Source organism: Arachis stenosperma, chromosome 2, assembly GCF_014773155.1.
Source record: "Arachis stenosperma cultivar V10309 chromosome 2, arast.V10309.gnm1.PFL2, whole genome shotgun sequence".
NCBI classification, from domain to species: Eukaryota; Viridiplantae; Streptophyta; class Magnoliopsida; order Fabales; family Fabaceae; genus Arachis; species Arachis stenosperma.
In genome coordinates, this window is record NC_080378.1 from 87,890,538 (window position 1) to 87,918,140 (window position 27,603).

The 27,603-nt window shown below is 29.7% G+C and overlaps 1 protein-coding gene across 3 annotated transcripts; it reads right to left on the reverse strand.

Moving 5' to 3' along the window:
• Window positions 1-4,105: 4,105 nt before the first annotated feature.
• On the reverse strand, window positions 4,106-27,013 carry LOC130960864 (fatty acyl-CoA reductase 3-like). 3 transcript variants are annotated; one of them, XM_057886361.1, is made up of 10 exons: window positions 26,874-27,013; window positions 26,641-26,744; window positions 25,952-26,154; window positions 25,741-25,841; window positions 17,176-17,356; window positions 5,875-6,036; window positions 5,100-5,181; window positions 4,760-5,026; window positions 4,535-4,662; window positions 4,106-4,259 (listed from the first exon to the last, which is right to left on the reverse strand). In XM_057886361.1, exons 1-10 carry the CDS (start codon window positions 26,950-26,952, stop codon window positions 4,106-4,108), a joined length of 1,461 nt encoding a protein of 486 aa, XP_057742344.1. In that variant the 5' UTR covers window positions 26,953-27,013. The 3 variants fall into 3 exon arrangements, with proteins under 3 accessions (XP_057742344.1, XP_057742343.1, XP_057742342.1); XM_057886360.1 differs by lacking the exons at window positions 4,106-4,259; window positions 4,535-4,662; window positions 4,760-5,026; ... (3 more) ...; window positions 26,641-26,744; window positions 26,874-27,013 and adding exons at window positions 21,295-21,560; window positions 21,722-22,745; window positions 22,865-22,955; window positions 23,041-23,755; window positions 24,879-25,291 and having other exon boundaries at window positions 25,952-26,051; XM_057886359.1 differs by lacking the exons at window positions 4,106-4,259; window positions 4,535-4,662; window positions 4,760-5,026; ... (2 more) ...; window positions 17,176-17,356; window positions 26,874-27,013 and adding exons at window positions 21,295-21,560; window positions 21,722-22,745; window positions 22,865-22,955; window positions 23,041-23,755 and having other exon boundaries at window positions 24,879-26,154; window positions 26,641-26,683.
• Window positions 27,014-27,603: the final 590 nt, after the last annotated feature.

Consider the following 27,603-nt stretch of genomic DNA (forward strand, 5'->3'; position numbering starts at 1 on the left):
ACTACAAGGCAAGCTCAATTAAAATGAAATTAACCAAAAAGTAGATGGTACACAAATCCACTACATCTCAAAACAAAAACATATCTGAATATAAGTATATACTACTTTACTAGTAGACGAGACATACAAGAATGCTTAATTAGCTTCTTATATGTGATAAGTTGCTTTTGCATTTGTCAAATACATGTAAAACCAACAAGCATGATACAGTTTAACAGTGTGTAAAATATAATTCTCTGTGATTCGACAAGAATATAATATCTAAATTTGCGGTTATCACACACGTATAATTTCAATAGAACCTTTAAAATTTTAAATTTCATTATTACTAACAGAAACATACGAAGTAGAAAAACATTTCTAGATACAACGGATAAAAATATCAGGAGACATCAGGTAGTTTACTTATTTATTCATTTTGGTGCAACTGAATTTATTAAAGAGGCAAAATTGAAAAATAAGAAAACAATTAGCTCTTACAATATCCATCTTCCAATGTGTTTTTCTAGGAAACATCAGGTAGCTTGTCCTGTCATAGAAAAGAGAATCCATAATATACAAGAGAGCAACACTGACAACAGATCGCCTTTAATCCGAATAACAATTTTCTAATACTATTTAAATAAGTTGCTTAAGTAATTTGAAAGAAGATAGGTAGAAGAGTCTTATCCCGCTAAATGAGGTCAGCTAGTGGGGCAAGACTCTTCTTTATGTGTGGAAAACAAGGTTGAACATATTAAAAGATATTAACAAGTTGAGACAAACTATTTTATTTTTAAAAAAATTAATAATTAGATATTTTCAACAACATAAAAGTATGTACGTAAACATTATCCCAACTCCCAAGCCATAGTGAATTTCTCACTAAAGTCAATCTCCTTATTTCTTGTTTTTTGTTTTTTTTTTTTTTTGCTTGAATAAATTATACTATATAAGAGAGATTGGAAGAAGATAAAGTCAGCACCAAGGATCTCCAAAGGCTATTTCTATAATATTTCTAAAGGCTAAATAAAAGTAAGTATTTTGGTGGCTTTGATGGCCTCATTCTAAATAATAAAAAAGAAGAAAAAAATACAAATACAGATGCTACAAATCTCAACAAGCAATTTCTTGTGACAATCTTTCGCATACAAGATAAAAGTTACCTCAAAAAACAAGAACAGATGAGGCTGAAGCTCCTTAATTAAAAGATGCATAGCAGCCATTGGATTTTCTGTGCCTCTTTCCTCTCCTACATTTTTTCATATTTTGTTTATTAACTACTTGTTATGCTCTAAGCTTCAAAATTAATTAATATTGTCTTATTGTTGTACTTTGATTTTATATACTATTACACCTATTCAGTTTGCACTCGAACAGTAACTGATCTAATTAACTAAACCAAAATTACACACATGTAGTCAATTTTATATATTTGTTATTATTATTTTCATTTTGAGATCACCGCTATTTCTAGATTATTGGAACTCTAAAATCAGCGATCAACATTAATACAATTGAGAATGATTTCATGTTCATGTTCCAGTAAATATACATCAATGAATATTTCAATTGAATTATGTAGTATTGTTGTGATGTAATTAATATGACAAAAACAAAAAAGAAACACTGCTTCAGAAACAAAAATATAATTGAATGTCAGTAAAATTTAGAATTATCTTTGCAACTTTAGTACCACTTGTGTGAATGTCAGTAAAATTTAGAATTATCTTTGCAACTTTAGTACCACTTGTGTGTGCATGCTAGACCTGTCGAACACTTTATTTCTCATATAAAATTGACACAAGTTCATTCGTAAGCCATAACAACATGACTTCAAAGAGAATTAAAAATTACTGTATAATATTAAGAAAAACAAATAAGTGAGACTTTGAAGAACAAAATCAAAAGTTTAAAGGACAACTGCACATTTGAATTATACAAAGAGTATGAAAACAATTAACGCAGATTAAAACACATAAAGGGACAATTAACAATAAAATATATCATATACAAGAGAATGGGAGAAAATGACACCTAATAGAAAGTTGGGTTGTGGCAGCGGGTAAACATGTTGCGCGACGACAGGAGAAGCGGTTGCGCAGCGGCGTAAGCTTATTGTGGCGGCGGCTGAAGCGGGTTGCGGCGACGGCTGAAGCGAACGAGAGAGACTGCAGAGGGAGAGGAAGAGAGAATGGCTACACCGCTGTGGTGATTGAAAGAAGGAAAAAAATCCTAGCAGACCAAATGTCTCACACTCACGACTACTTTGAATTTGAAATTAAAGAAAAAAAGAAAATATGTAAAAAAAGTAATTAGAGGGTCAATATTTAATTACTAATTTTTTTAAAAACAAAAAAACGCGGTTCTTTTTATATTTATTTTAGTATTGGTTATATATATATATATATATATATATATATATATATATATGTTGAATTTTTTTAGTTTATGTATGATGTCATTAAAACTTTGAATTTTGTTATTTTAAAATTATTAAATTTAAATATTTAAAATTATATGTAAAATTTTTAAATAATTTCTTAAAAACATTAAAATTTAAGTTTAGCATTGATAACTATTAATTTAATTATTAATAATAAATAATATATTATTGTCAGATTTATTAAAAAAAATATCCGACGTTAACAAGCTCCAAAATTTTGCCAATTAAAATTTTATATCCGCTGCTAAATTCAACAATAAATAAGTTATCATTATATTTTTTTGATAAATTTATCAGTAAATCTAACAGTATATGTATAAATTTATAAAAATAATTAGTTATTTATTGATCACTTACTAAATTAAAAAATTCCTTCTTCCTCACCACAAAAGAAAGGATTTAAGTTTGGGTCAAGATTCTTGTATACTCCGAGATTAGATTAGTTCCAAATATTTAATACTTGTGCCAATCCCATTTTGCATCCAAGTCAATAAAAACTTTTAACATATATAATATACTCTACTCCAACACTAAAACTATAAAAATAAATAAATAAATACCTGGATGTAATTTTTAGAAAAAGTATAGGTAACTAATAACATTTTTGAACAATGTGTAAACAATGTGAATTAATAGGGTTAAAAGAATAAATTTAATGAGTAGCATTAAATTAGAGTGTAATGTACTTGTATTTGATTGGTGGTTGTTCATGTTGTTCAAGATAATCATTATTTATCTAGCACTCTTCTAATTTTTAACCAGGTTTTGAGTTATACTAGCTTATTTAGCAGACCGCGAGTCCCTGATATAAAATGAACGTGGAATAGACACAAAGTTCAGAACTCACTGAAAGATATAAGTGATTTGCAGGTGATTGGGTTCCAAAGAACTAGAGAAAATGATGGAGAAGAGAGTGAAAGTATTGATTAGTGTGAATGAGAAAATTGTATTCAAAAGTGTGTCATTACAAAGAGACTAAAAGGTATATATAGTATACTAAGTAACCGATAACTACAATAAACACTACTGATACTAACAGACTCTGCCACATGGCATAACTAACTCTAGGCTAAATAACTAACTTTAACAGCTATATAAGAAACTCTACACAAGCTACAACTATGTGCTCACCCTTTCACTTCACTTGTTTCAATTACCTTCTTTCCTAACCAGCTTGCTTCTTTTATTGTCTCTTGAATTTCTTTGCTAACTTGGTATGTTTAGTTTCACTCTAGGCATTTTAGTAATTATTCAAATTATTATAGATCTGGAATAGACAGTAGTTTAGTTATGAACAAATAATAATAGTTATTGCTACTCAAACTTGGATTCAGTGCCCTCTCTCTTTTACCTCTTCAATGAAGATCATATTCTGGTTTCTGCTTTCAAATGACTCCCCACACATTATAAAAGTAGTTGGCAAGTTGCATTATTTAAATCTAGTAAATGACAACAAATAATACAATGATACAGTGTTGGAGTTTTCAAATTTATTTGGGAGGTAGCTAAGAGTAGCTTATACCAATTACAAACACAGCGTTTAACAAATAAATAACATACAGATGGATTCAATCACTCTAGCACAAATTTAAACTTAACATATATAACACTATATGCATACCAGCTTAAATAATCACTTTAATTTTTTTTTTATTGGATTGTGCTAATTAATTATAATGATCACTTGAAAATGTACTTGACGAGGCCTGGGAAATGAGTGTTCATAAAGTAATCATCCCAACTGATCACTTTAGGATCGAAGCAAAACAAATCTGTCTCTACCCCTCCTTGTGTTGCTGCCACTCGCAGCTTCTCTGTGTTCATATCATCAAATCTGCGTCCCATAACACATTTTCTCTCTTTACATACACGACCAACCAACATATATATTAACTAATAATGGGATTTGGATCCTCTAAAGTTTGAATTTTACTTTAGAGAATAAAATGTGATCTTCTATCCTTAAATGATTTCTCTTTTATATTTATTCTTGGTCCCACCTATGAAATAAATGGTGAGAGATCACACTTTACTCTCTAAAGTGAAATTCAAACTTTAGAGGATCCAAATCCAATAATGACTATGTTAGGAAGAAACAATACTACTTACATGCCATTGAAGAACAAGTAAGGCCTATAAAGCTCCACCAACCGCATCACAATTTGGATCTTCCTATTCAGCTCTTCATATGTTCGCAGGAAGTACCTGCAAAATGCTATATTGGCCAGTTCAAGTCCCTATTAAATTGTAAAAGAAAAAATGTCAGCCTAGTTAATTAAGAAAAGATAACAATGACAAACATTGATATATAGTCGAGTGATTGTGATGAAGAACCTTCAACCAAAAGACGTAGTGAATGAACATATATCTGCGGAAGCTAGCCATGTTGGTGAGGACAGTAATTTGGCCAACCTTGACAGATGTTCCATCTTTGTTTATCCAAGGTTTTGCAGTGAAATACCCAAATGCATAGTCTTGGAGATTAGCGTATCTAACAGGGTTTCTAACAGAGGAACCCACATGGTATATGGCATCACTTGAATGATATGCGTGGGCCACCATGGCCACCAGTATTGCATTCACCACCATGTCTGCTGGTATCTGCTTGTATCAAAAATCATGTCACATATTTTGGACAATATAATAGTTTCATGCAAGCAAGCAACTAACTCACCACATCCACAACTTCATTGATGTTTCCAAGGAAGCATGTTAGTTTTCCCTTCCCATAAGCAACACCTAAACTATCAATTGTTCTGTAACAAGCACAAGAGATGAAAGAATTCATGTTGCTTTTCATTAATGTATTATTATGATGAAAACTCAGGTGAAGTCGACTTCACGTGAAGTTGATACCAGTCAAATTATTATGCACTTAAAGTCGACTTCACCTGAGTTTTCACCATATTATTATGTATCATACTATTTCCGTTTTTAATTAGCAGTATAACTAAATATCTTTTAAATATTATCTTTTATTCAGCTTTTAGACGATAGAAAAAATAAAAAATAAATAATTTTTTGATATTTTAAACATCTAGTACGTAAAAGTAGATATTTAAATTAATTAAATAATAATAAATTCTTAAAAAGATGGACCAAGACTGAATTGTAAAAGTAGATATTCAAATTAATTAAATAATAATAAATTCTTAAAAAGATGACCAAGACTAAATTTTAAAAGACAAGTAGCATTTTTGTTTAATTAAATGTTCGTTCTCTTTATTTGGTTAAAAAACCAGAACAATAAACAAAGTATATGAATGATTATTATTTGGTGCATTATATGGTTGGAGGTTATGGTCAACTTTTTTTTTTCTTTTGGCATAAAGACGCAATTTCAGTCATTGTTATTACATGCTTAAAGTGACACCTCATCAAACTTGGATAAATAAGATCGTATTCATCATAATCACTCCTATTAAAGTGATATTGATTTTATTATTTACCTTACACCTTCAACCCAGCCAGGAAAAGGTTCTTTGAATGTACTTGTAACAATGGCAGGACGCAAAATAACAACCGAAATAGTTTCTTTCATTTGTTCTACAAGCATTTCAGCTATTGCTTTTGTAAATACGTACGTATTTGGCCAACCATACACCTTTGCCCTGATCAATGATATAAAACATAATACGTGAATAATGGAGCTGATGATTGAACCATAGTTGTAGAAACCAAACTGGACCGACCGGTTCGATTAGAAAACCGGCGAACCAGATTTTATACCGGTCCGGTTTAGTATTCTGACCGCTTAAGGAAATGAACCGGTCAAAACGGTCAAAATCGACACAGGTCAGGATCGAACCGGTCCGATCAACAACGTGGTCAATGGTCAATCTGCGTGCCGACAAAATTGACAACCACTGCACTAACCCGTTTCTTTAGAGTTTTGAATGCTTTTTAAAATATATATATCAATTCTTTCTAACTAATATATATATATATGGAAATACTTAAACTCATTTTTTAATTGAAGTACAAATTAATTAATTTTAAAATAAAAATGATAATGAATAAAAAAATAAAATAAAAATTACTTATTCTGAAAAAAAATTTATATAATTATTTAATTATATAAAAATATTTAGACCTTAAAATTATTCTTTGAATATAATTCATAGATTGTTATTCTTATTGTATCTAATTAAGATACTATATAGTAGTATGAACTAATTATATGTTTATCTTTGTATTAGTTATTTATAGAATTTGGCTTAACTGTTCTTAAAATGTTAGTAAAAATATGTATTTCAAATTTTAATTTTAAGTTTTTGACTATTTTATATTTTTTATTTATGTGAGAGCGATTTTATCGGTTAAACCAGTAATTTATTGGTTGAACCAATAAACCAGTAAACTAGTAATCTAACCGGTTCGATTACTGGTTCGATTTTGACAACTATGGATTAAACCACCCGTACAATGTATGAGAATTGAGAAAAGCAAAGAGCAGAGCACTTAGGCTGCATTTGGAGAGGAGACTAAGAATGAAAAATTAAGACGAAAACTGAAAGACAAAAATTGAGAAATAGAAACTAAATTAAGCTTCTGTATTATAATTGGTATAAAATGTATTAGATTGAGTTATGTTTTAATATTATGTTTGATTTAAGATAAATATAGAGACTGAGAGATAAATTTTTAAAAAATTTAAATAAAAATATTTTTAAAAAAATTATTATTAAAATTTCAGATACTATTTCTAGAAATTTTAATCTTCTATATTCTTACTTTTTGGAGATATCGAAAAAATTGAAATTTTGTGTATCGAAACTGAAATTTCAGTCCAAGTTGCTAATCATCAAATACAATATTCAATCCTAATCCTCCAGTTTTAGTCCCAAAAAACAAAAACAGCCTAAAAGAATTCTGCAGAATACAAGGTTTTGTGAGTTTGTGAATGTAAGTTTGATTACAGAATGATCATATGTGCTTAAATACTAGTAAGCACTGCTAATCAAAATGATGAAGTAACACTCTAATAAAGCATGTGCACATTAACTAACAAAACAGAATCTATTAGATCAGTTTAGTTGCTTAAAACAGAAAAGAAAATTAGTAATGACTAGTTGCTTCACTGCTACGTAACCACCACTTCTTTATTATCTCGTTATTCGCTTAGCTTTATCATTATAATGGTTTACATGGTTATTTTCATTTACAAACTGTCATGAAAAATAAATAAACAAATAATATGGAAGAGAAATCAAATAACATTATGGTACACTACGGATTCGTGTAGGCAACATCTTGAGGCATATACATAATGATTCATGATTACTTTGATAGTTTGATATATTAGTTATTAGATATATATGCACATAACAAGTACTTTAGAACCTCATCAAGATAACAAGTAATTTAAAAAGTTCAGTATATATATATATATATATATATATATATATATATATATATATATATATATATTATATAGGGAATAATAAATTTTAAAAATATTATTTGTATATTAAAATCAGTTATAAAAATCAATTACTATATATAATGTATAAATATATATATTGTTTAATTTATTTTTAATGTATATTTTAATTTTTAATATATTTTATACTAATAACTAATTTTAGTATATATATAATATTGTTGAATTAATTTTTAATTAACTAACAATAGTTAATTTTTTTATTAAGAAGTTATTTTTTTAACTCTCATTTATTGAAAATTTTAAAATCTTGGATTAGAATTTAAAATTTAAAATAAAATAATTTTAAATAATTAATTTATATTGATTGAAAAAATTAATGCTCTAATTAAATACTTTAAAAAATTGATTCAATTAATAGATGTGGCCAGTTCATATAAACATTTATAAATAAATAAGTAGAAACAAATAATTCTCCCATCCCTTCCTCTGTTTTTCTATGTCTTAAATCTGTAGGGTGTAGATTTGATATTTTTACCTTTGAACATGCTTGTTAGTCTTTTTCACTAATAAATATGCCTGATAATTAATACACTAAAGTAGCTAATTTATAAAGTTATATTAAAAACATAACTTTCTAAAAAAAATGATAATTCGAAAAAAAAAGTGCACAAATATATACAATATTTATACCTTTTTTTTTCCTAAGATTTTTTATAGAATCTTTTTTAGTATTCTATATGTGTCCTATGATATGCGTTTTTCTAATAAATATATAATTTTGGTGTTAGATTTATCTGATATAAAGTCAAATTGATTTTTTAAAATTCGTGTCTCTTATCTCAATGTCCATCCTATCATCCTCTTTCACAACATGAAGGTATAACTCATAAAGTTAATTCATATAATTTTCATATTTTTTATATATAGAGATCAAGATGCTTTTTTTTTCACTCATCTAGTATTTTCTTAGACACTAGAATTTCGTTAAAAAGTTTGGCAAACCAACCGACGCCATTATTTTCTAATCTTTTCCAATTTCAATCGAAATATTTTTTGATTCTAATACCTTTTCATTTTTTATCTGCTTTAGAGCCTCTCTTACTTTAAAATATTGAATCTTTCGATAATAGTTAAAGTTTTGTTTTTCCATCCTCGTTAATGCTCTCGTCCTAAACCAAAACCTCATAATTCTTGTTCTTGATGCATTTAATTTGATCCAAATCTCTTTTTTTTTTTTACTCTTTGTAATTTTATGTACATCTTTTTCCCTTCCTTCCTACTCAAAGACTTATAAAGATTCTCATATGCTATTGTTCTTACTTTTCTTATTACCATTTTTTTCTTTTTCTTAGCAATCTATTTTTTCAGTTTTTAACATTGTATCTCCTCTTGTACCCTTGTGTTTCACCACCGTCACTCTTTGTCTCTTGTTCTGATCTCTCTAATTTCATCAAAAAATTTGTCACTTTTTTTTATAATTTTTGCCGTTTCATTTCATGTCTCATTTGCACTTTCATATCCTTTTTACTTTGGTTTTTTTCTATTCGTCTTTGAAAATTATTTTACTTCTCATATTTTATCTACTACCACCTTATTTTTTGGTTCTTCTCTTGGTAATTTTTTTTCTCGCCTTTTGTTTAATGAAAAAATTCATGAAAAGCACTCTATATTATATTATCAAACTCTATTAGAATGAATAACTTTATAATTATTATAAAATTTTTTGTTGACTCTTCTTATCCAAAAGAAATTAATTTGAGAACTTGTTACATGATTCTTATTGGTTATAAAGTGTTCATTTCTTTTCTTATAATAAATATTTGCGATGAGAATATTAAAAATTGAGAAAAATTCTAAGATAATTTTACTCTATATATTGATAGCCGCTAAACTAAAGTCCTGTGTATTCTCACATATGTATTCACATCATTCCCAACATGACCATTAAATCTCTTCTTAAGAAAATATTGTTTTGCAAAAAATATGTTTTGGATTAAACTTTTTAGCTCTTCCCAAAATTTCTTCTTATGTTGTTGTTTTTTCAAACCTATTTATGATGCATGTATGCTAATCACATGGAAAAAATATTATTATCTATCACAAGTTTTATAGTGATGATTCGATTACCATCCTTTTGACTTCTATTATACTTTTTTTCTACTGCTTATATATCCATAATAATGTCTACTATATTTCTATTATTAATCTTTTTTGTATACTAAAGTTTAAACCATAAAGTATCTAATTTCTTTGTCTTCATCTCCATCTATTTTATTTCTTGTAGGCACATTATGTTAATCTTTCTTCTTATTATAGTGTCTTCCACCTCAATAGATTTTTTTGTTAGTATGCCTATATTTCATGTCCCAAACCATAACTTTTTGTTATCTATGTCTTTATCTTTACTTTTCTCTTTACCTCTTATTTTTGGTAAACTAATTTATTTATCGTCGTCTGTTTATAAAAATGTGGAAATCTTTATTCACTACACATAAGTACTGATATAATAATTCTTACTCATTTGACACTATACTCAAGTCATATAGCATACTACTTAAAAATAATGACCTAGTTTTAAAGTAAAAATTATTTCGTCCATATCATGAAGAATCGGCTAAGTTTTTATATTAGTTGTCAAAAGCCTAACGCAATCCTCCTTTTTCGTTCAGACTTAAAATCGGATATATAGTATAGACTGAGTTGTTTAACTCTCTAAAAGATCAAACTAAATAATATTATAATATTATCTATTAAAATATATAAAAGGAGAGCCAAAAATAGTATTATAATGAATGAACGATGCATAGGTTTTAAGTTTCATTTAAAATTGTTGCATTATCCATTGTAGCAACATAGAAAAAATCAGCTATTTTAAAACTACATTTGTATTACTATAGACAATAGCATTTATATAATCAATTTAGTATTAATCTCATAATTTTACACACTAAATTATATAATTCTATAAAAAAAATTACAGTATAAAGACTATTAATTTATATTAATAGTCTGCATTCTGATATTACATATCCTATATTTAGAGAATAAATTTTATTTCATGAAAATCTATCTATCTACTTATAATGTATAAAAAGAAAAATCAAGTAATGATACAATAAACTCTTGATATATTAAATAAACATTTTAGTGGAACTGTCATTTTATAAATTTTTTAGTAAATCAACAAAATAATACTCGAAAAAGTTTGTCGTTAATAAAAATAAGCCTAAAAAATATGAACGACAAAAAGGTCCCTTAAATATAGTTAAATGTGACAAGAATGACTTCTTGTTAAGTATCATATTCATTAACAAAAAAACGTTGAGTTATCTAATTAATTTGTTGAGATGGCAAATGTGAAGATCGACATGACAGTTCAAGTGACAAATCATAATCCTAACCTCCTAATACTACCTTCAACTCCCAAAAAATTTAAAATAGAATAATCTATTTTTTTGGTACCCATCTTTACCATATTCAGTTCTAAAATAGAATAATCCAAAATAAAAAGCTCATGGAAAAAACTGATTTCCTTTTTTAAAGTGCATGAGTGGAAGAGTCATTGAAGATTATTTCGGAGAGACAAAGTGAACATTTTAAAGAGAACCCAGATTAAAAAAAAATGAAATGTTAAGAGGAATCATACCAATAAACACAGAAAAGAACAAAAAACAAAGAAAAAAAAGAAGATGGCACTGTCAGAAAGAGCGGTTGTGTGAGCCTCAATTGATAGTGGTGGTGGCAGTGGTGGTGGAACCATAATAATGATGATGGTTTTGATTTTAGGGTTGAGTTTTGGGGAAGGGAAGTGTTACATGTGTGTGGCTGTGAGTTGAGAGAAGATAAAACTAAAAGGGAGCAATTTTCTGTTATGGTTGTGATCGTTGTATTAGCTACCTTAGTGTTTTCTCTTAATAAAAAGGGAGTAATTATTGTCTAATCATTTTGTTAAATTTTAAAATTTTTAAGAGATTATTTTGTCGTTATTTTTTAGGGTTACTTTTGTTAGCGACAAAATTTTTCGAATACCGATTTAATAGTTTACTTGTAATTTTTTAATTATCATATCACTTTTTATTCTTCTTATGAAGTATTAATTAGTCTTATATTTAAATTTCTCTCTACTCTTTAATATTTCTGTTAGTTACATACTCTATGTCTTTAATAGTAATGTTATTTTTTATCTCTTTAATTAATATAAATTGGTTAATAAAACTTAATTTATTTTTTTGATTATTTTTATTTCTATTTATATTTATTATGTAAATTAACATTCACTTTACATATCTTTTTTATCTTTTCTCACTCTTTCTTCTCGATCCTTGTTAATGTTTTGCACAATTATTTAAAAAAATTAGTTAATGATCACAGTTCTTTAGTTTGCTCAATAATTTGCTCATTATATGTTGGATGACAAATTCTTAAAACACTAATGTGTGATGTTCTTACAATATATTTAAAAATTTTTATTATTTTTAATTTAATTGTGTTTATCAATTGTATATTATCTTTTGTCATTTATATATAATTTTTTTAATAATTTATATTTTTAAAATTATTTAATTATAATAATGATGCTAAAAATGCATTATATCATAATTCATAAAAAAATAGATGTTATTTTTAATTATTGAAACATATATTCATATTTACATTACATCAAATAGCTTTATTCATGCAATATAATCGTTAAGCTTGATAAATATATATATATTACGTGCGTGATAAACCCTTTTAAACACTAAAATGTATAATGTTCTTATTATTTTATTTTGAAATAATATTATTTTTTAAATTTTTTATTAAATAACTTTTTATATATAAAAATTAAGATAAATTCTATCCAATCTTTTTTAAAATAAAAGATAATTTTTTTATGATATATATTTAATTAAGAACAGATCCAAAAATCTAAAAAAAGAGGAGTCAAAAATTAAAATATTGTATAATCAAATATATATTAATGACATATATTTGATAATAAATATAATTATAATTAGTTTTTAATAAATACTTATCAAATAAAAGAATTATCTCAATATTTATAATTTTTTGTAGTTTTAGATCTAATAAAATATAAAATTATTTATTTTTAAATATTTTTTATTAAGTTAGTATTTACGTTATAGTGAATTATATTTTTATACTTTACATTATTAAAAAATATGGCATAAAATAATATAAATCAATTGCACTCATAATTTTGTTATATGAATTTTAAAATATATTAAAGTATTTTTATATAATAAGAGGGTTAAAATTAATAAAAAATAATAAAAAAGAAACAATTAAATAATATTAAAATTAGATGTTAAAATTAGAAAAAGAACAATGTTATTATTATAAATAATATTAATATTAAAATACTTTTTATATAATTATAGATGTTAAAATTAATTAAAAAAATGTAAACAAAACTTTTAAATAAAAAAATACAAATAATATAAATATACGTAGAAAAATTTAAATTCTAATATATAAAGAATATCAACTCTTTTTATTATTATCACTACACTATTAAGTTGTACTCTATACAATACATCTATTATAATCGTATATGAATTTAAATTTTGTTGGGGACCAAAGTCACTACTTACCCCTCCCTTTAAATCCGTTCCTGTGTCTAATAATTATTGGATAAAATTAATTAGTTTATCATAATTATCATTACACTACCACAAAAATGGTGTTTAGCCATTAAATTTTAACTACGAACACTAAATCGTAATAAAAATAAATGAACGTGTCTTCTATTTATCACGAAACATTACGACAGTGGCTAAAATTTAATCTTTTGCTACGAACAATATTTTTCGTAGCTGTATTTCTTGTTTACATTAACGTATCATGGCTATTATATTTTGAATAAATTAATTTTTTAAATAAATTTATTAATGTATAGTATCATTTTTTTAATATTCTAACATTAACACATATTTATGAAATTAAATCTAAAAATATAAAAAAATGAATTTAGATAAAATAAAAAATTATAAAAATAAAGATAATATTCTAATATTTGAGTTAATTATAAAGATAAAATTTATTTAACTAAAATAATATAATTTGAATAGATAATAAAAAGTTCAATAATTTGTAAGTATAAAAATTTTTTTAGTTTTTATTAAAAATAAATTATTTATCATTTTTTGAATTTAAAAAAATGAGAATAAATTAAAAAAAATTAGTCTTTGTTTATATAATTTAGTACATACTATATATTTTTGTGAGTACTGTACTCTTATTATATGTATAATTATCTTTTTAAAAATTATTTTGTGAAATTATGAATTAAATTTTTTATTTTTACTATTATTTAATTGGTATATTCCATTAATTAATTATTTTACAATTATTTTCAATTATAAAAAAATTAATACTAATTACTTTATGAGTCACTTGTATAAAAGTTTGAAATTTTATTAAGTAACAAAGAAATTAATTTTTAAAAAATTTCTTATAACAATTTTATCTGATAATTAATTTGTCTAATGTAATAAAATTTTAGTAACTAATTTAGTAATTAAAATTTATTAAACATTAAAATTTTCAAGTAAAAATATTTACAAAATTTACTTAATGTATAACTCTTGTTATATTGTTTCATGTATAATAGGTAAATAATTAAATAATAGTATATTGTTTAAATCATCAACTATCAACTGCATGAAATGAGAGATTGTGATGGTCATATATTTATTAAAGTGGTTTTTTGGTTATTTATTGTTATTGTAATAAAAATTAAAGATAAAAATATTACAAAATCAAAATTTAAATTTAAATTTTTTATTATATTTGATCATTAAAAAATAAATAAATAACTATTGTATTAAAAATAAAATAATTTAAGGTATATTTAGTAGATAATAAACAGTAGGATGAAAGAAATATTCTTAAGATTAAAGAAAGTTAAAAGACAATTTAAACAACATTGGTCAAGTTGAATTTTTAAAATTTAAAATTTTAATATGCGCTTAACTTCTGAAGTAGTTTTTGGCGGAAAGTTAAAATAATCACGGAAAAATTTTAATATAACTTCCCATCATTCACGTTGTCTTTTAACTCCTACTTTTCTGTAGCACCTTAAAAGCACTCTCTTTAACCATACTATATGAACCCTATCATATGATAGGGTATCCTCCAAACTCAAAATACCGATTTTTTCTTTGTTATTTGTTAATTTTTTTAATAGATTTTTTCGTGAAGCAAAAACATAATAATTTAGAAGAGACCCTTTTAGCAGAACTACGATAACACAGAATATCAACAACAATGAAGAATTTGCAGAAGGTTTGGGTGAAATAAGTCTCAACCAACTGTACCTACCAGAAAAGATTATAATGACCCTTTAGTTGTGAATGTCAAAAGGTATATGAAATTTCAATTTTTTTACGTGATTTTTTGAATTCTAATATTTAGTTTATTTTTTTTATTTAATTTTATATTCATTGCAGACACTTCTCTGGGAGAAATTACAACTGGCAAAAGGACGACAATTCAAGTTTGGCATTTGAAAATGGATGAAAAAGACATTATGGAACTTGATGGGCATGGACAAAATCGAGATAATGACGTAAATTTATTGATACGATTTCTGGGTGTAATGGCTCGTAGAGCAACGCGGTAAATTGGAAAGGTCTTTGGTGTTGAAAATGTATGATGTGTGATAAATTTAGAGAAAAAGCTATGGATATGACAGCTCTGTACAAATTTTTGTTATCAAAATACAGTGATAAAATGCCTAGTTTATCCAGTGATATGTTAGACATTTAATTGATATATTTAATAAGTAATAGTTAAAATTTTAAATATATTTAATCTAGAAGGGATTAGAATTTATTTTATTTATGTTAAATTTTTTTTATTTCTTATTATATATAAGTTTAGACTATTATTATTATTATTATTATTATTATTATTATTATTATTATTATTATTATTATTAGTATTTTTTATGGAAAAATGTTAGATATTATATATTTAAAAAGTTTGATTTTTGTTATTAATGTAATATATATAAATATAATTTTAATTTAATAAAATTATTCAATTAGAGCAAATTAGCACAAATTAGTCCTGAATTGTATGTGAAAAATATACAGAGTTAGCCACAAAAATAGTGTGATTAAATAATCCAACATTAGCCACAAAAAAATGTGGCTGAAAAACCCGGGCTGCACAAATTAACTACGGATGAAGTGTAGTAGAATTATACTTTTTTATTTAATTATTCTTATTTAGCCACGGCATTATGCGCGGACAATGATATACAAATTGTGGCTCTTTGAAGGTCTCCACGATGTTTAAAATTGTGGCTAATAACGCTAAAATCATGGCAAATTAAAAATGCAACCCCCCGATTAGCCACAAATATTCTTTCGTGGCCAATGTATAGTTGCTACGGTTATTTTAGAGTTTAGCCACAATTTTTTTCGTGGCTAAACCCCTTATTTCTTGTAGTGTTAATTCTTAATTTAACCTAAATTTTAATAACCTAACCACTTAATCATACTATAACTTTTTTTGCAAATTATAAAATCACTATGAGAATTCTATTTTTTTTCATACTATATACGTATTAATTTAGTTCTAATCACAAAATAAAAAATAAAAAAACGTATAAAAAGAAAATACAAGTATAAAAATTTAAAAAATTTTAAACTATTTTTATCATAACTCTTTCTTGCTTTTTTTAGTTTTTTCAAAAGAGAAAGTTTAGCGGCCAACATTTTTATTAAAATCTGGCACACTAAATCAGTAAAAAAAGAGTAAGTAGTCCCATATTATTGAATATAATCTCACACTATTAAAAATATTAATAATAACTAATTGATGACTACAAATTACAAAACTTATTAGTCTCCTAACATTCCTCTTTTCAAAAATCTTCTCCATTCCTTCCAGAAAACTTTTTAAGTCTTTCTCTTCCCATGCTCCATGCAAATCAATGTTCTCTCCCTTTCCAGCATCCTTTTTATTAAGTTTCTCTTATATGCTTTGATTAATTCACCATACAATATAACAATGAAAGGTACTATTCACAATTTGTTTGCCACTATAATTATTTTGATCATAATCATTACCAACACCACCATATAAATAAAAAAAAATTATGATTGACCACAACAAAAGATAAGGAGAAAATTGGATATAATTTACCAAAAATTAATTTATTTTAATTTCATAGAATGCACGGATTTAAATCTAATATACACTTTTTATAAGTAATAATGGACTAATGCACCACTAACTTATGACATATTTAAAAGCAACAACGAAGCTTCTTAAATACTTATAGAAGATATGAACCCACAAAAAGAAAAGAAAAAAAGTAAAAACAAGTAAAGAAATAAAATTGACAAACCTGGTAATACCTAAGTCCTTCATGGCCATTTTGATTTCATTATCAGTAGCTCCTTGCTTTTGTAGGTCATCTAACTTGTCACGTATAATTTTCTTTTCAGCATCGATGTCTAATCCAGGTACATCATTGAAGTGATATGGGGTTTCTAATATGAGCCCATCTCTCTCACCACACACATAAGGGCTCAATTTTTTCGATATGGAGCATGTATGTGTGTTTGGCATGGATATGGAGTTAAGGTGGGTTAGACATGTATGTGGGGCAGAGTTTTGGCAGCTTTAGGGAGGGGTACTCGGACGGTCCGAGTTCTGTGTTTTTAAGTTGTAAAAGTGGGAGACGGACGGTCCGATTTGGGGTAGGGAGGGAAAGTGTGTAGTTGCAGAAGAATCGGACCCTGCGAGATGGCTGGGGGAAGAGAAGACGCACGGTCCGATTTGCGTGTAGTTGATGGAGTCGGACCGTCCGTTTTGGGTAGGGATGGTCGAACCGGTTCACGAAAACGCATGGTCCGATTTGGTTCTTGAATATATTTTTGAATGAAGTTAACCAAGTCGGACGGTCCGAGTTGAGAATAGAGTCTCTATAAAAGTGCAACGAGTTAGTGTTAGGTTATCCCTCTTCTTCTCCTTCCTATGCGCCGCTTCCTCCTCTGTTTCGTTCTTCTGGGTTATATTTCATGGTTGTTCAAAATCAAAGAAGTGGGTAGTTAGTGTTATGTTTTTTTTTTTGTGAGTAGGAGAAATGAGTGATAGAGTACTAATAAAGGTGTATTATTTTGGTCAAATTTTATTAGAAACATCTGAAGGGGTAAAATTTATTTGTGAAAATCCAATAGATGTTGTTATTCCTTTTATCATTTCCTTTGAAGAACTGAAAGGTTTGATCTGTGAAAAGATTGATTCTGAGAGGGCAAAAAAAATATCCTGTGTTCTATACAGATATCCCGTACCGGTATTTGGTGGGTTTGTCCAATTTCAAACAAGATATGTGACGGACGAAGCGAGCATGCAGGAGATGTTTTCAATGTATATTGAAAACCGGGCGCAGATCTCGTATATCGAGTTGTATGTTGAGTTTGAACAATCTGAGGCAGACCGAAACATTCTACGGGAAGATTATAATAGTGACAGTGAAGAAGAGTTCGAAAGCAACTACGAATGTGTTGGTGCAGATGGAGATGAAGTTCATGGTGAGGGAAATATGGATCCAGATGTGACAGAGGTGGCAGATGCACTCGCAAACGATATGCCGTTTGGGGAGCCTTCATTCATGCGAGTTCTGGACTTGGAAGCCATGCATGTTCCGGAGTTTTCGGAATATATGACTGCAGGTACGTTAATAAAAAATAATTGTCTTTTTTATTTATTTTTTGAATTATTTATGAATGAATTATTATTTATTACCCATTATTTACGCATGCGTTGGTGTCATGTATGTGTTAGACATTGAACCGGTTGAGCTGATCCTATGTAAAAAAAAAAATTAAAAAATAGTAGGAATTTAAAAAAATAAAAGTCAACATATGTGTTCAGTAATGTTTGAAACATATAACGTTATTTTAAACGAATATAGAACATAGAATTTAATATTTTATTATTATTTACGTTAGGGTCGGATTTATGTCATACTTGATGCAGTTAATATTGATTTAGTATGGTTTTGAAAGATATATGTATTTATTGAAATTTTTTCCATGCTTGGTGTCCTGGCAGAAGTTTCTTTTGTCGCAGATGGTGAATTTGCTGTTGGGATGGAGTTTAGTTCCCGGGAAGCTGTTATTAAGGCAATAAAAGAGTATACCATACGACGAAGCGTAGATTACCGGGTGTATGAGTCTGAGCCTTTGACATTTTATGCCAAGTGTACACAGTATGGGTCAGGGTGTGATTGGCTTATCAGGGTTAGTCTGATCAGCAGGAAGTATTGTTGGGTTATAAGGAGGTATAATGGTAGTCACACTTGTACCAGAGCCACCATTTCACAGGATCATGCGAAGCTGGACTCCATCACAATTGCAGAAGCAATAAAGCCATTGGTTGAGGCTGATCCCTCCTTAAAGGTAAAGTCCGTTATAGCAGAAGTGCAATCGAAGTTTAACTATACTGTTAGCTATCGGAAAGCATGGTTGGCTAAGCAAAGGGCAGTAGAAAAAATATTTGGAGGTTGGGAGGCATCGTACGAAGCGTTGCCTATATGGTTTCAGGCCATGTGTCATAAGGAGCCATCAGCTGTTGTCCATTTTGAGACTATGCCTGCATACCAAGGCGATGACTTGGTTGGTCATATTCGGGTACTGCATAGAGTATTTTGGAGTTATTACCCCTGTATCAGGGCATTCAGACATTGTAAGCCAGTTGTCCAGGTGGATGGGACTCACCTGTACGGGAAGTATAAGGGTTGTCTCCTAGTCGCAGTTTCACAGGATGGCAACAACAACATCGTCCCAATTGCGTTTGCTATTGTCGAGGGAGAGACTTCTGATGCGTGGCACTTTTTCCTTAGTAACTTGCGTCAACATGTTGTCACTCGGGATGGTGTGGGACTGATATCCGACCGACACGAATCCATCAATGCAGCTGTGGAACGGAGTAACGGAGCCTGGTCACCTCCTAGAGCTTTTCATATGTTCTGCATCAGGCATATAGAGTCGAATTTTCTGCGGAAATTCAAGGCACCGTACCTCCAAAAATTGGTAGTCAACATTGGTAATAATATAGTAAATTTAAGTAACTTATTAACAGTAGTTAAATATTAATATTTGTTTTTGAGTTTTATAATTTTTTTTTTTTGCTTTCCTCTAGGATATTCCAGGACGGTGCGGGAGTATGAAGTGCGTTACCAGCGATTACGGGAACGGGGGGAAGCGTATACCAACTGGTTAAACCGAATTCCTCGCGAACAGTACGCATTGGCGTTTGATGGTGGATACCGATGGGGTCACATGACAACGAATCTAGTGGAATGCATCAATTCAGTGTTGAAGGGTGCACGCAATCTTCCTATTATTGCTCTTGTCAAGGCAACATTCTACAGGCTAAACGAGCTCTTCACCAGAAAAAGAGCAGAGGCAGAAGCGCGGATTAATGCTGGCCATGTGTTCTCCGAAGTCGTGACCTCGAAGTTGCATGCAAACCAACTTGCATCAGGAAACATACAGGTCAGTTGCTTTGACCGGCAGAATGAAGTCTTCGAGGTGCGTGAGATGCCAAGCGGATTGGAGTTTGCAGTCGATCTACGCGCCCTTCGATGTGACTGTGGTGAGTTCCAGGTGGACCGGATCCCCTGCAGACATGTGTTTGCATGTTGTGCGAACCAGCGACTGGATTGGAAGCTATATGTGCATGATGTGTATAAGATGGACCAAGTTCGGCGGGTGTACCGAGCAAGATTTAGGCCACTAGGTAACCCGACGACGTGGCCTGCGTACAACGGTCCTCGCTACGTACCGAATCCGTATCTGAGACGTGTCTCGAAAGGGCGCCCCAGGATGACGCGTTTCTTGAATGAGATGGACACGCGAATGTTACGTCGTCCTAGGCGATGTACGCTATGTGGAGCTGAGGGACACAGTCGTAGTAGATGCCGTCAGTCAGCTGGTAGAACTGTCGACGGAGATGCTCAGTAGGTTCACATTGTGGTAGGTGTAGAACGTCAGTATTATGTCATGGGTTGTCTTTTTGAGAGAACTTGACTTGATATGTGGAACATTATGTAATGCTTTTCTGATGTTTTTATGTTACAACGGTTTATGTATTCTAATGTTAATACGGTTTATGTTAAAACGGTTCAAGCTGATGTTTTTATGTTAAAACGGTTTACGTATTCTGATGTTTTAATCGCATTGTATAAATGAACCGGCCGGTCTGGTTCAATCGCATTGTATAAATGAACCGGCCGGTCCGGTTCAATCGCATTGTATAAATGAACCGGCCGGTCCGTTTCAATCTGATTTTATGAATGAACCGGCCTTTCAGGTGCAATCTGAATGTATAAATGAACCGGCCTTTCCGGTTCAATCTGATTGTATGAATGAACAACAATAATGCGTACGTATGCAACACCTGTACCGTAATGCGTACTCAAGATTAACAATACCTGAATAGTGCATAGATACTCTGAACATACAACATAGATACTCTGAACATACAACATAAATACTCTCAACATACTACATAAATACAACATGGTCCACGTGATTACTACTTAAATAAATACGTTACAAGACAACTACTTTCTCATGGCCCACTTCACATCCTTGACTAAATTCTTGCATTTCTTGGCCGCCTTTTTGAAGACAGATGGAGTGTAGCGACTAGCACTGCGACGTGGTGGATCAATCCTCAGATTGTAACCTTTGGAGGTTTCATCCGGAGTGCGTGCATGACCTGTATAGAAATTATAAAAAATAATTAAATTATGCGCAGCAGGTAATCACAGCAAGACATAAACCACATAAGATTTAGTAAAGGTAAAAAATAGATGCTAGTTATGAACAAAAAAATAAAAAAGTAATGCAACATGTAAAGTATAATACAAAACATAATACCATCATTACGAGATTCTTCATCCTCGTCAAACTCCTCTGTTTCATCGTCATCTTGATCCTCCTCGTCATCCGGGTCATCTACTAGATACGCATCTGTCTCCCTCTCGAGTGCATTAGCATCTTCTTCAATGAGTCCCATGGATACACGGTTAGGATTCTGACTAAAAAAAGCTCTGCGTCCGTCATCACTCCTACTAGAGTCAACCGACACAAACCCCCCAGAAGCAACCGATGATGTATGGCCCGGATACCTCGCATCCAATGAATACCTACCAGCCATGAGGTCAGGCTGTTGGCCATATTGTGGTAGTCCAGGATCTGCAGACATCAACCCAAGCAACTGGCTAAAGGAACCTCCTTCTCCTGTTTCAAATTGTGAGGTACCCCAATATTGTTGACTGATTGGAACTGATGGGGGGAACTGTGTCTGAGGTACATAATGGCTTGAGGACTGAGGTTGTTCTTGTGGAATCGGTGTTGGAGGTAATATATGCGGCGAAAGTGGCTCTTCTACTTGATTGTCAGCATCCATATCCTGACTACCCTCATCGGTATCCTGATTATCCTCATCCAAATCCTGATCACATTCCTCCATATCTTGATCACCTTCTTCATTATCTTGACCCACAAGATTTGACAAGTTCAAGTGGTCCCCATATTTTGATCGGTACCAATGCATGTAACTATCTAGTAGATCATGTGAAGGCATCGGAAGCTCAGATAGAATGTAGTTATACCTGTTTGACCAATGCATCACCCATTTTGAATGAGTCGCTTCCGTGGCCCAATTAAGATTCTTGGGACCCTTCAGGGTTTCTCCATGCGCCTTCTCTAGATTCCGCTCCTGACTTGGTAGTCCCTGAACCAAACCAAACTGTCGCCTAAATCTATCGGTAGCATGCCACTCGACACATTCAAATGATACCAACGGAACTGTAGCACTCCAAACCACCGACTGCATGTAGATTTCAGGAGGAATGATGTTCGGATCCACCCGATCCACAGCATAAGCAACCCAAACAAACTGGAAAAAATAAAGGAACCTCAACATAACAGTCCACAAAGCCAATTACAAAGACAATGCTGTATAATTATGTCTCAGACCCTAAACATAAAACTAATACTACTTTCATTGAAACATACCTGCCCTTCCTGAAGTTCATCAAATGACTTCCTAAAGTGAGCTAACTTCAAGTATCTAAATCGTCGGTCACCACGCTCCCAGTTCCGCCACCTATGATGATATATTCAATTACCTCAGCTACCATTAAATGAATCATAAATATCAACATACGGGTACATAACTAACAAATTATTACCTGTTTGCTAGTGGAAAACTTCGAGGTTCCCTAGGTAGCGGCGATAGGTACGGCATCCTGATCCAAGCCCAACAGAGTAGAAGTGTTAGTGGACCATCTATTTCCTTGCAGTTAAAACGGGATGCCCGGCATAATGCCCTGTAGAGATGTGCCAGGCATGCCGCTCCCCAACTATACTGACCAATACTACCAAAATCACGTAGCAAGGGTAGAAATTTCCAATGCACCCCTGCCCCAGACTTATCCCCAAACAAGATCGTCCCGATCAACAACATAATATGGCACCTCACATACCTCTGTATACTGATATCATCAATCAACTGTAAATTTTCTTTTAAATCACGCAGCCAGGTAAGTTTTATGCAACTAGATCTACAGTCAGACATACGCGGTGCAACTCCAAATTGAAGCAAACACTCCGCCTCCAACGCTTCATAACTGCTCATTGTCATCCCTGTGACCGGAAGACCATCTGTGGAAGACCAAGAATCATACCTACATCTTCAAGTGTCACAGCACATTCACCAATGGGAAGGTGGAACGTATGTGTCTCCGGGTGCCAACGTTCAATTAGAGCATTTACCAATGCTTTCTGACACTGCACTATCCCAATCTGAGATGCATGATAGAACCCGGTAATTCGCAGATGATCCTCCACCCTTTCGTTGTACCGATTCGGAGGAAGTGGATGGTTACATGTCAACATTCTTGATTTCTACAAAAAAACATAACAAATTACTAATCAAATTATTAAGAATTGCTAACTTACCATCATAAATTTATTGACTGAATCCTTATACAACTAATTCTCGTAACTTCTAAATTTAACTAGTTAATCCTCAAAAGTATTCATAACTGCTAATGAAACTCATTACAAATACATATATTCCTAATCATAAATCTCAACAATATTTACAACATCCACAATAATATCGAACATTAATTAATTACTCTTTTCTTAAAAATTCGTCCCCTGCAATACAAAATATTAATAAATCTGTATATGCCATCATTTATATTCTAACAACGCTAATAATAATTAACTTGCTAATAATAATTACTACATTTAAAATTATTTAAATTTTTCCATAAAGAAATATCTAACATGGCTTAATTAAAAAAACCTTTCTAATCAACTCAGCATTAACACTTTACCACAATAATAATAACATCTAACCAAAATCGATAACAGTTACATTTAATTTCTTAAAAACACATTCAAATACCATTGGCTTACAAATAATAATTATACTACAATTAAATAAATTTATTAAAAATTTACATTATGTTCTACTTACTACTACAGCCAAAAACACAAAACTAAAGAACAACAACAACATAACATAACCATAACAAATTTTCTTATCATGATATATATAATTCATAATCTGTAAAAAAATATTTAAATAGAACCTAACAAATATTCAAAAATTAGTCATAACCATTCTATTTATATTCTTCAACTACATATCTCTAACAACTACATAATCATAACAAATTTTCTAATCATGATTTATATAATTATTAATCTGTAAAATAATTTTAAAGAAATCTAACAAACAATGAAAACTAAGTCATACTCATTCCATTTATGTTCTTCAAATGCATCTCTAAAAACAATATAATCATATAAAAAATTTTAATCATCATAAATACAATTATTAATCTGTTCAAAATATTTTAAAATAATCTAACTAATACTAATAAATAAATTAGTCATAATCATTCTATTCTTCAACTGTGTATCTAACAACAACCATAATATTGAAATTTTATATTTTAATAATTATAACTATAAAAAAATAAAAAAACTCAAAAAAAATTCAAAAAATACTTACATAATCAGGATCACTGAGATAGTGAATAATATGAAGCTCAGATCGATCAACATCTTTAATTTTTGATTTTTTCCCCATTAATGTTGCTCCTCCACCACCATGCAAAGTTCAGAGACAGAGAAATGAAGAAGATGGCTTTGAGGGAGAAAGGTTGGTGGGAGTGAAGTGGGGATTCGGATGGTAGGAGAACCTCTTCTTTCAAACGTTGCCCACCGAGTAGGGACTCAACGGGAAAGCGCCGCGTGTCCATAGAAGCAATGGACTCGGACCGTGCGAAAACTCCCACCAAACTCGCTTGGTCCGTGAAGCAGCCGTCTCGGAGGGTCCGAGTCCCTCACCATCTTCTTCCCAATGCACTGGACTCGGACCGTGGGTTTTCTGGCCTGAACTCGGAGGGTCCGAGTCCCATCCCCCTGACACCACAAGCAGGTTTAACACCATCCACCCCCATATCCGTTGAATACACCAGCAACGGGACAATATTGAAATTAAAAAGCGACACATAAGCTGATAGAGATATGAAATAATTATAATTTATAAGGCTTAGCAATAATATATAACAAATCTAATTTGTCGAAATAGATTAGGGATGATAATGGAATAAAATATAGTGAATATTTTAATATTCACATCCGTTTTGATTAGTTGTATTATCCGATTCATTATCTGCAAATATTTTACTTATCATTTTAAATTCATATTCACGAACATCTTATGGATTTATACCCATCTCGTTCCACTCTAAATTAAACGTGATATGGATAATAAATCACAAATTATATAGTAATTAATAAGGTTCTAGTAAGGTTATATTAGTAATAATAACCACATGCATTAATTAATGGATATATACGAATTAAACCTGTTGATATGTGGACTAGTACTTTCAGCTTAATACATTGTTTTGCAAAGTTAATAATATGCTTAACTCCAATAACATTTAGATCCAACGCTATGTCGTATCTGCATTTTCAAAGGGAACAAAGTAAAAAATAGTATTTCAATTCCCCCATGAAGGAGAATACAAATAGAATAATAGTTTAATTAATTATGATCGTTATAGTTATATAAACCTTTCATCAAAGTTAGTGGTTGCAGCCAAATTAACAATAACATCAACTTGGTTGCAAATCTCTTCCTTTAGGATTGAATCCTTCAAACCCATGTCCTCATAACAAATGTCCCCAGGAAACACAGTCAACTTTTCAGATATAAAGGACTTCAAATTTGCACCTAGCTTTTCTTTTAGCAAATTAAACAAGTCCGTCCCTAAGATCTGCATGCAAAATTAAATCAATATAGTATTTAATTAATTGAACAATGATAAGTTTACGAGGGGCTAAACCGGCAAAAGTAGTATATGCTTACTAAAATCATGTGAGAACCATCATTATTAATATTTCTTTATTTTCCCTTTTCATCATATCGTATTACATTTTTTTCCTTATTTTTTTATTTGATCTACTAATAATTAAAAAAGATATTCAATAAACATGATTTGTTTGTATTGCCTTTGTTAGAATATAATTAGGATCAATTAGTATTATTTAGTATATCTGAATATTTATTATAAGAAATTACATCTTTATTATTAAAATTCTCTTAGTACTTATATATATCCTTTTATATTGTATCATTCTAGACAACTTGAATATATTCAACAATACACAAATCCTTCTTCCAGTTTAGTTTTTTATTTCTAACAGCCTTTAATTTCATGCACGTAAAAAAGGGTCATATATTATGTATGATGTCCATGCACCTCATTGTTCAAGCGATGAGTGGCAGATTGGGCATCTGCGGCTCTCAAGAGAAGAAAAACCTTCTTAATATTTGGTTGAACCCTCAATACCTTCTCCAAAAAAACTGAAACATACAACCAAATAATAAAAAGACATATCGATTCATCACAAATATGAATGAATGAAAAAAAAAAGTTATATATATATAGGGAGACAGAGAAGAGGAAGCATATATATTTATATGTATGTATACTTTTGGCTAGAAAGCCTGTGGCTCCAACAACCAAAATGGTCTTGTCCTGAAGAAATTGGAGCACACTTCCAATCTCCATTGAAGAAAAATAAAAGCTTAAGGTATATGATGGGAAGGGCAGAGAAATTAACTGAAGTGGTTTGGCTTATTTTGAATATAAGCAAGGATAGCAGCATAAGCTATTTATAGTGAAGTAGAGTGGAATAGGTAGATAGGCTTGGTTTATTTTTTTTTTCAGAAATGTTTGTATTTTTTTATAATATAAGTTTTTTATTTTGTAACAGGTAAATTAAAAAAAAAATATGTGTGTGTTTATAATTTTTAAAAATTAAGAATACTTTTTAAAGTATTTAAAGATAGAATTTTTTAAAATTATTTTATATTTTTTACATTAACAAGTCTAATATAATTTTATATATTAATTAATTAATAAATTTAATTTTTATATTTATATTTATTATAGTATTTTTTAATTTTTAAGAATTATTTTACTAAATATAATAGTTGTTGTTTGTATAATTATTGAAAGTTATTTTTAATTTGATTTATTAAACATAAATATTATCATTTTTAAAAAATAAAAAATTTACCACCATAACCTAATGACATGCCAGCCATTTGATATAAGTAGAGAAATTAAAACATATATTCGTAAATAGAGCAATTAATTATGAGACAATAGCGTGTATCTTAGAAATATTTGATAATCAAAAGATATTAATAGAAAAAG

Coding starts and splice junctions, on each gene's coding strand:
- LOC130960864 (XM_057886359.1), bottom strand. CDS start 23,492: ATGACAATGAGCAGTTATGAAGCGTTGGAGGCGGAGTGTTTGCTTCAA. Junction 22,956..23,040: donor AGTTTTCCACTAGCAAACAG/GTAATAATTTGT, acceptor ATATCATCATAG/GTGGCGGAACTGGGAGCGTG. Junction 22,746..22,864: donor ATGAACTTCAGGAAGGGCAG/GTATGTTTCAAT, acceptor TATTTTTTCCAG/TTTGTTTGGGTTGCTTATGC.